The 10,753-nt window shown below is 37.4% G+C and overlaps 1 protein-coding gene across 1 annotated transcript; it reads right to left on the bottom strand.

The window, feature by feature from the left end:
• Positions 1-2,680: 2,680 nt before the first annotated feature.
• On the bottom strand, positions 2,681-3,379 carry LOC115964522. The gene has a single exon (XM_031083818.1). The coding sequence runs from the start codon at positions 3,377-3,379 to the stop codon at positions 2,681-2,683; it is 699 nt and encodes a 232-aa protein (XP_030939678.1).
• Between the last annotated feature and the right edge of the window lie 7,374 nt (positions 3,380-10,753).

Here is a 10,753-nt window from a genome sequence, read left to right as displayed (position 1 = left end):
GGGTGGCATAAAAAAGCATGGTAAGCATAGCATCGTGCGGAGCAGAAAAGGGGAAGGTACGCACGGAGCAATCCAGCATCCAAAGATGCCTCCCAAATGGTCACATCCAAACAAGGCCTCATGGGCGTCAGATGTAACCACACAACCACAAACCCTCTAAAGGCGTTAAGTGTGGCAAAGCCTAGAACAAGACAGGCTAACACAAGCATAAAGCATAGAAGCAAGCAAGCATAGATATAGAAATAGGGGTGATCCAAACCCTTTGATGTGGGCCAAGGTGACGGATGATGACAAAGACCATAGGGTCTAGATCGGGTCCCAACCATTAGGCCAAAACATAATAAAGAAAGACAAAGCGACAAAAGGGCTACAATAGCACATGGCATGACAAACATAGCCTAGGTCTAGGCACATAAACATGGCATGGAGCGCACAAGCATATGGAATATAGCATAAAACATGTAGAGAACATAGATCCAAGCACATACACAGGTGAGAACATAGATCTAGACATATAGGCATAGAAACATACATGTAAACATGTAGAAACTTAGCACATAAACATGGAAGAACATGAATCCAAGCATATAAGCATGTGAAGACAAGGATCTAACCATATAGCATGGAAATAAATACATAAAACACATAGATCCAAGCAAGGCATAGCCAACAACGTCATACAAGCATGTGAGCATGTAACCCTAACATCTACCTAGAACAAAAAGAGGCAAAAAACATAGGAAAACATGGCATAAAACTCTAAGCATGTAGATCTAAACATATGAACATGTAGGGATATAGATCTAAGCATTGTACATGGCATAAGGCATAAAAGCAAGGAGATTTAAGCTAGAAACACAAAGAAAGTAAGAAACATGCTAAAGAAAACGATAAATCACGTTATTAAGGCATAAAAGTACAATAAATGCTAGAAAAAGATTTCAAAGGTTACGGGTGTGGATGGTAGCCAAAAAATTTCATCCACACCTCTAAACCCCAAATCCCAAGTGTAGAACCAAGGAAAAGAAGATTGGGTATAAGAACAATACCTTGTATTTTTTAATGAAGAGAGAAGAATCAAGAAGCTTTGATGTGTTTTTTTTTTTTTTTGGTGTTTTTTGTGTTTAGAAGAGGGAAAAACATTTGGAAAAATACCAGCAAAGAGCAAAACTCAGAAAAATGTGGTCTCTTCTAAGTCTGAAGGGTGCTTGGGGCTATTTATAGTCCTAGCACGAACTTCGAGGATTAGGTTGATCTTGACACCCTTGGAAAGATCTTGAATTCCTGTTTCTAAAAAGGTATGAAACTTGAAAATACAACGATCGGATCAAAAGTTATGGCTCTCACAAGTCAGCGATTCACCGATTGATGCGTCATCTCGGTTTTTGTGATATCTCAGCCGTTCTAACTCCGATTTCGACCCATAAATAGTCTTTGGGATGAGAATTTGATAATCTTCGCAATGACGTTGATTTCAACCCATTCTGATAGTCGTATTAAAATTAGGGTTTTTGGACCCACACGAGATCGACTTCAGGTCAAACTTGGTCAAATTTGTTAAAAATCTCTGACAAGCTCGGGTTTATTGTAAAACCATGAAAAGTATTATTTTGTGTGGATTTTGACCTTGTTTGACCTTTGGTTAACCCTAGGGTGACTAAGGGCATTTTGGTCATTTTCACTGAAAAAGGCACTTTGGCTGCTCTGGAGCCCAAATGGGTAGCGCCACATCATTCTGGATTTTCTCGCAGCCCCATGGGGAGAAAATAATATTTTTGGAATTTTCGAGGTCCAACACTCAAATCGAGGGCACATAAAATACGATATCAATAGCCGTCTACCCGAAACGAAACCGAACCGACCCATGGTTTCTAGCGGTCGGCTGTAGGTCAGCTTCCCTATCACCCGAAGTTGTCGAGTTGATTCCAAGTTGGGCACAAACCTGACCCGGACTAACTCGTGAATAGACCTAAGGCCAAACACCATGTTACACTAACGACCCACTTCCACTGTCTCTCCAAATGACCGCCCCATGTTTTTGACCCTTGAATGTCACCATCCATCACGTGGTTGACATTTTTTGGGAACAATCTAGTATGGACCTATCTTAAAAATGAACTTAGAAATACACTACCAACTCTAAGGTTAGGGTGAAGGGAGGAATGTCACTTGGCCATGGGTCCAAGAACCAACTTAACCCCTATGCAAATGTTTAATTTAACTAGACGTTGAGACAGAAGTCAAATTATGAGATTGAGAAGGTGCTGGGTACCCAAGCCCAGCTAGTCAAATGGATCAACCTCCACTTATGTAACTTATGCCATATTTAGTTAAGTCACACAATTATGAAATTGAACAAATACACACAAGCAAAGATTTTATCTTCAAAAGTCATACTATAACATAAAAGGAAATATATTTGAAATTCAAAATTAACTTTAAATCACATCTCAAATTAAATATAATCAATTAGGAAAATCTGAAATCAAGTCAAATCAAATTAAGTTAAATTAGGAAATTTAGCTAATTAGCATAATCAAATTAAATATGGAAAGTTGTCCTTATTTGAAGTATACAACTAAATCAAATCATTTCTATTAAAAAGGAGAAAATGCTTTTTTGTTCTTTCTTTTTTGAGAAACCTGCTTCATTATCATTAACCAACATAGGCCAAATCAGCCTAAACAATACACTGAATGTCTGGTGGTACATCTTCCATCCAGACTGTTAAATTGGGTGAGTTTATTGCCCATCTTGCTAAAGCATGAATTACATTATTTCCTTGACAGCGAACATGAGAAAAACTGTGACTAACGAAAGAGGAAGCTAAACATCTAGTGTCTTGAATCACATGCCCGTGTAAGGCTAAGGATGGATCAGTGCTACTTAGGTCTCTGTAGATAGTATCTGAAACACCTTCAATGGCAACTCTTGTAAAGCCAGTCTCTAGAGCCAACTCAACTGCTTTCCTGGTTGCCATCGCTTCCACTTGGGCCACCGTAGTTGGAAGAGGGATCAACTGTGATAGTGCAGCCATGACCGCACCTTCTGCATTACGAATGACCACTCCTATACCAGCTCGTCTTTGATCCGCAAAGGTCGCGCCATCATAATTAACCTTGTACACCTTTAGTTCCGGCGGCTTCCATCTCGTATGATTCCTGTGTTGTATCATCCTTGTTGCCTGATGGAGACTCTGAAACTTTGCTTTCCTTTCCTCGGACAGAGGGAGGATGTGGTTTATAGGACACACGACCTCCTTGAATCTGATTTGATTTCTTCGATTCCAAATGGTCCAGCCCGTGAACGCTAGGAGTTCAGCATCCTTCCTTTCTGAGAAAGCCTTCTGGAAGATTTCCTTGATATTGCATCCCTGCATAGACGCTAGCCAACTCCATTGAGGATCCAAGCTCTAGGCCACCTACAATTTAGAACAATAAAAAATAGCATGTGCACAATCTTCATCGCACACTCTACAATTCTCACAGAGGGTAGACGTGGTGACATCAGCTTCTTTGCATGCTCGTCAAACAAAGTTTTTCACTTTACTCGGCACCTCCATCCCCCATAGATTTTTCCAAAACTCCGAATCATTAGCTGGTGTTTGTTGTGCATCAGAATTGTCTTGTAACAATCTATATCCCAATTGAACTGAGTACTGTCCTGATGGGGTAAATGGCCACACAATTGCATCGGGTTGGCTGGTGGAACTTAAGGGAATGCTCTTGATGACATCAGCTTTAGCTCTCTCAAAAACATGATCAACTACTTCATCTCGCCACTTCTTCTAGACCGGGTCAATCAGTACCTCAACACATGAATGCTCTTGTCCAAATATCACTGGGGTAGTGATTCTAGCATTATGTCTCGTAGGAAGCCAGTTATCAGACCAAATCTTGATCTGTTTACCATCCCCTACTCTCCACAATGCTCCTTTAGCTATAACATCCCTGCCTACAAGGATACTTCTCCATGCATATGAAGCTGAAGGGGAGTCTTTTGCCTCTAAGATCGATCCTCTAGGGAAGAATCTTGCCTTAAAAACTCTATGGAAAAGAGAGTTTTCATCATTGAGGAGTCACCACGCCAATTTAGCCAACATAGCCTCATTGAACGTCGTGAGATCCTTAAATCCCATACCCCCTTGATTTTTATGTTGGCACAACTCATTCCACTTCACCCAATGGACTTTTCTTCGGTCTCTGCTTTAACCCCACCAAAACTTCCGAACAAGAGTCTCTAACTCATAACACAAAGTAACCGGGAGTTTAAAACAACTCATTGTATATGTGGGTATGGCTTGAATGACGGATTTTATTAACACCTCCCTTCCGGCTTGTGATAACAACTTTCCTTCCCAACCTTGTAGGTGCTTCCAAACTCTTTGCTTCAAGTGCTCAAAACTTACCCTCTTGTTTCTCCCCACCATGGATGGCAAACCAAGATACTCTTCATAATTTTTCAAAGTGGACACTCCCAAATCATCCATGATTTTTTGTTGCATGTCAATGGGAGTGGACTTACTAAAAAAGAGCGCCGTTTTATCTCGATTTAATTTTTTCCCCGAAACTCTTTCATAAGAGGATAGAATCTCCAACACTTTTTGACAATCATTAGATGTAGCCCTACAAAACAATAGGCTATCGTCTGCAAAAAATAAGTGTGTTAGTTTTGGACCATTTCTACAAATAGATACCCCTTGGATGTCTCCATTGCTTGCTGCCTTGTGGATCATTCTATGAAGGCCCTCCGAACATAACAAAAAAAGATAGGGCAATAACAGGTCACCTTGATGAATCCCCCTACTAGGCTTTATGTTTCCACATGGCTCTCCATTAACCAAAAAAGAATAAGTTACCAAAGTAACACATTCCATAATTAGAGCAACCCACCGCTCTTGAAAGCCCATTTGCACCATGACGTGTTTTAAAAAGGACCACTCAACACGATCATAAGCTTTGCTTATGTCGAGTTTGAGCGCCATGTAGCCAGACTTCCTAGAATTATGGTTCTTCATGTGGTGTAAGGTCTCATATGCTACTAGAATATTATCCATAATGAGACGGCCTTTAATAAAGGCACTTTGATGTTCGGATATTATATAAGGCAACACCTTCTTCAACCTATTAGCAAGCACCGTAGAGAATATTTAATACAGCACATTACATAGAGAAATTAGTCTAAACTCCGTTACCCTCTCCAGATTTTTTGTTTTTGGGATCAATGTCACAGAAGTATGATTTAAAGGACTAGGAAGGGAGCCATAATTCAAAAAATTGAGAATAGAACCACTTACATCACCTCTTACCAAATCCCAAAAATTCTGGTAGAACAATGGGGGCATTCCATCCGGACCCGATGCTTTTAAAGGAGCCATTTACTTCAATGCATTGTCAATTTCCCAAGTTTGGAACTCACTAGTTAGAATCCCATTCATTTCCTCGGTCACCACTCTTGGAATGGAGTCTATCTCAGCAGTCAATTCAATCGGATTGGATGAAGTGAACAACTGTTTGTAGTAATCCAAGAACATGTCTGAAATCTGGCTTTGTTCAGTACACCACTCATTCACATGATTCCAGATACCTGCTATGTGGTTCCGTCTCTTCCTTTGCACAACCCAGAGTGAGTTTCCAGTCTATAATGCCAACTTCTCTGCCCGAGCCAACTCTTTTCTCTTCTTTTCCAACTCTTTTCTAACATTACCAAAGCATTTTTGACTCCATCGAGTGAGTTCTTTGCCACTGTTTTCTATTTTGCTAAGCACACGTCGATTGTCACCTTCATCATAGCTTGCTTCCCAAACTCATTCTACAGTTTCCCCACACCCTTTATCCGCCAACCACATTTCCTCAAATCTAAATGGCTTCTTCTTCTGCTGAAACTCCAGAGCAGCTTGTTCAATCCATAGTAATTTATGATCCGAAGTCGTACTATCCACATGATATACCCGAGTACCCAGAAAATTCGAAAACCATTCAGCCGTGGCTACAACCCTGTCTAGTCTCTCCCAAATTGACACACCGGTACAATAATGTTTGCTCCACGTAAATGGGAAACCTTTGAAACCAAAGTCCATGAAGTTGCACTCGTCCAATACCTTTCTAAAGAGCTGCATCTGAGCACGTGGTCGCAACCTCCCCCCTGACTTCTCTGAATGTTTTATCACCTCGTTGAAATCTCTGGCACATAACCAAGGTAATGAATTCTGCCCATTCAATGGACGTAGGAGATCCCAAGATTCATGCCACTTATGTGTTTCAGGCTCGCCGTAGAATCCAATAAATCGCTAAGCTGAATCTGAACTTTTGTTGATGATAGCATCGATGTGGTTAAGTGACGAAGAAACAACTTCAACTTCAGTATCATTCCTCCAAAACAATACTAATCCACCTCCTCTAGTAATCCTAGGATCAACATGTTTGTGATCAAACCGAATCCTTTCCTTCACATAATCTAGCCTAGCTTCGTCTGCCAATGTTTCGGCCAAAAACACGACAACGAGAGCTTTTGCCTGCACCAATTCCACAAGCTCTTGAACTGCTAGTTGGTTCCCGGGCCCCCTGTAGTTCCAAATGATGCAACTCATTGCTCCTGGCGGGGTTGGGAACTAGCCTCTGCCAATACAGGAAAATTCTCTTTATCATTGCAAGAAACCAGAATTTTTTTGCTTGGTAACTCACTTTGATCAGTTAACATGGTGATGGGGCGCTTCGAACCGATCTTATTGTCATTGGTAGCATGAAAATAGTTTAAATTTAGACTAAAAAGGCGTGGAAAATATGTTGTGGTTAAAAAAATGGTGATCCTAAACGTGTTGCAAGCGAGTCAATTCGATCGAGTTATAAGTCGACCAATACTTTTTCACATGCAAAAAATAAATAAATAAAATAGTGATAATAACTTTTTCTTCTTGTCAATACAAATAAGAAAACAAATAACAAAATACTAAAAAAAATTAAGTTAAATTATACATAAATTCTTAAGTTTTTTTTGAGAAACAAACACGCACACACACAAGAGTGAGAGAAATGGGTTGCTTAAGAGAGCGTATTGTGTGTAGTATAATTTGTCTCACCCTCCCTTAAAAGTTACCATGGCTTTTGAGTTGAGTTGTGGTGTGCATTTGTGTCATAAATTCTTAAGCTGACTTGATACAATCCAAAGTTCACTAATGTCATGGACCATATCAATTTATCAACCTTCTCTACTACACCTATTTTTGTAATCTTGTTGCATGTAAAATAATAATAAAATTAAATTACCTACAAATATAACTAAAAAAAATTAATAAAATATAACATATTAGTAATCTTCATAGCATACATAAATTTTGTATGAATTGCACCTCAATCTACATGATGTTAGTGGTAGTCTAACAGAGCAGGCTCAAGCATATAGGCAACCAAAGAAATCGCCTAAGGCCCCTTCCTCTAACCAATATACTCCTCTATATATATATATTGATTAAGTCTTCTTTACCCATTTACCCAGATTAAAAAAAAAAAAAAAAAGGTTTAAGGCCCCTTCTGTATGCGCTGTATATTAAAAGGAGCTCACTGTATCCCAATACATAGAAGAAGGTAAAGAAACAAAATTAAAATTAGACAAAACAGGTTTCTCTTGGATTGGCACATGTTTATGTCTTTATGCACATTTAATGGTCTATAATTTTTTTTTTTTTTTAAAAACAGGTATTAGGAGCCTATAGCCTCTGTAGGCGCTGTAGCCATTGTCACGTAACATTAACCCATTTATTAATTTATTAAAAAATATTATATTTTAGGGTATATCACGAATTTAATTCTTGATTTTGTTGATGTGTTTCAATTTAGTCTTTAATGTTTTGAAAGTATTAATTTAGTCCTTAATTTTTTGGTATTATATCAAATTAGTCTTAACTGTTAAGTGATGATTAAAAAATACTGATGTTACTAACAATTAAAATAAAAAATAATTTTTATATCAACTCAGATGCCACGCAAACTTCTAACATGGATTAAACATAAAAAATAAAAAATACAATAAAAACAAAAAACAAAGCAAACAAAATTCAGTTTAAGGAAGATGGCAAATTATGATAAAATCCTAAATGAATCATGATCCCAAAATCTATGTGGTTGGGGGGGGGGGGGGGGTTTGTTGCTGTGGTCAGATTGTCAATGGGGAAGGGGACATAGGGTTTGTAGTCTTCACCAAAGTGAGGTCCTTCGTCGAAGCGAGTGGAGGAGCTATATGGCCTGAGTCGCTATGAAGTAGCTTGCGTCCTCTAGCGATATGGTCATGAGCCGCTGGATTTTCTAGCGAAATTGGAGGAATTGGAGATCAGTTTCATCGGGTTTAGGTTGGATGAGGCTAGATCTAGCCACACTTGCTAGAATTGGCTCCATTGAGATTCCAGAATTGAGAGCTCATATCTCTTGGAATTTAAATCAAACACTTCAGTAATTAAAAACAAAACCAGATAATGTTTATCTCTTACACATGAGGAAAATTTTGGGATTTTTTATTTTATTTTATTATTATTATTACTTTTTGGTTATAGAATTGGTGAACAATTTGGGTTTGTAAGGTCTAGGACAAACAAATTCACCTTACAAGCCCGAGTGGATGTTAGCATGATTTGGTCAATTCAGTGCTGGGTTTTACTCAGTTTACCTTGTTGTTGATAAGGTGATTGTGACAACAAAGCATAATGACGATGAATAGTATATCTCCAAGCTGGTGGTTCATTTACTGTGATAAGGGGTGTTAATGGAGAGCAACTTGGTAGGGGTAATATAAAACCAGTTATGATTTATGAGGCAAGGCAGGTGCTTCAACGGCAGTAACGTTGCTTCTAGTTCCAGATCCAAAGCTTACTTGTTGGTGTCTTCATTAGGTTTTATTTTTATTTTTTTTAAGTTTAATCTATGTCAGTAGTACACATGGCATCTAAGTTGACATAAAAATTAGTATTTTTTATTTTGGTCATTAGCTACATCAGCATTTTTCATTCATCACTTAACAATCGGGATTAATTTGATAGAATACCAAAAGGTTAGGGACTAAATTGACACATTTGAAACATTAAGGATTAAATTGAAAAACACTAAAAAGGTTAGGGACTAAATTGACACATTCGAAACGTTAAGGATTAAATTGAAAAACACTAAAAAGGTTAGGGACTAAATTTGTAGTTTACCCTATATTTTAATCAATTTGATTTTTTCCATTTTCATTGGTATTGATTTTATTTATTTTTTAATATTTCAAGTAATTTGTTTAATTTGTATTGTGAGGTATATTTTCATTATATATCCTTAATTTAAGAATAACTTACTTTGTAATAGTACTAATTTGTTAATTATATGATAAATAAAGTTTGTAGGTTTAGAGTATAAAGTGACCACATCATTTAGTAAAGTTGTAATCTTACTTTTGATAAATCATGTCTATTGTTTTATAATTTAAATTAATTTTATTTTAGTTAAATTATCATTTTCTATTATAATTTGTGTTTCATTTATTTTGAAATATATTTTAATTATGTCTACTAGAAAGCATCTATAGATAAATTTATTACTAATATTAAACAAGACTCAATAGAAAATTTGAGTGAAAATATAACAAATGAACAAGAAATCCATCAAAAAGGGTTAGAAGATAATAAAATTATACAAAAATAATATATGTATATATGTGTGTGTGTATATATATATATATATATATAGAGAGAGAGAGAGAGAGAGAGAGAGAGAGAGAGAGCAAGACTTAGGTACAGTATTTAGATGTTGTTCCTTAGGCTCCCCTCTTAAAAGTCTGCCATGTGAATTTTTCTCATAGGATGGAAGTGTATTTTTTAGTTAAATAACCACATGGCTTAAATCCTAAGAGGGAAACCTAAAGAACAGCACCTAAGGTACTGTACCTAAGTTTTGTCTATATATATATATATATATATATATTAAATCTCACTTGAAATTTTTGCCTTAAGCCCCAAAATTTGTTAAGCCGGCTTTGAGATCTAACATTGAAAATCTTTGTACTTGTGAATTGAGATTTGAGAGTGATACTAAAAGGCAAAATTAAAAACAATGACATTCTAAATGTTTAGATTTAACTTTTAAGGTTTTTTTTTTTTTTCAATGGCGCGGTGTACTAAACTATTTGGATAGCATTTGAAAGAACATGAATTGTCCGTGAGTTCCAATTAGTTCAACTAGGAAAGTTTTTTATGGTTGAATTCGAGATCTGAGATTCAATCCTTGCCTATACTAAAAACTAATTGGTGTTTTAATCTGATGATAAAGACCTATTATTAGAAGCAAACGTCATAGGTTGAAACAACCTCAATATATATATATATATATATATTGTGGGGCCTGAAATTTAAAATCCCAGCCCACTTCATATCAAGGGCCCAAAGCCCAAGCCGAGGAACCTACTGCCGAGGACGTGTGATGAAAGTCCCTTAATGGTCCAAGAACGTGGCCGAGGACGATCTCACGCTCAACACCTCACAAACGCCTGAAGAAAAGGACAAACTCAGTACAAGAGCAGTACAAACGAGAAAGCTGCCAACGCCATAATGTGGAGCCCAGCGCCTGGCAAGCCCATACTCCATACCATGCTATCCAGCTTTTCCCCAACCACTCTGACGTATGGATTGATAGGACGAGTAATTACCCCAAACAAGGAAAAACTGACACGTAGATGAAGAACTAGAGGTAAGTACTAGTATAAAAGGGAAAGGGAGCTAAAAGAAAAAAAG

Source organism: Quercus lobata, chromosome 10 (assembly GCF_001633185.2).
Source record: "Quercus lobata isolate SW786 chromosome 10, ValleyOak3.0 Primary Assembly, whole genome shotgun sequence".
Classification (NCBI taxonomy): domain Eukaryota; kingdom Viridiplantae; phylum Streptophyta; class Magnoliopsida; order Fagales; family Fagaceae; genus Quercus; species Quercus lobata.
The sequence above is the reverse complement of the archived record's forward strand: the minus strand, read 5'-3'. Positions and strand labels throughout refer to the sequence as shown.

Coding starts and splice junctions, on each gene's coding strand:
- LOC115964522 (XM_031083818.1), bottom strand. CDS start 3,379: ATGCAGGGATGCAATATCAAGGAAATCTTCCAGAAGGCTTTCTCAGAA.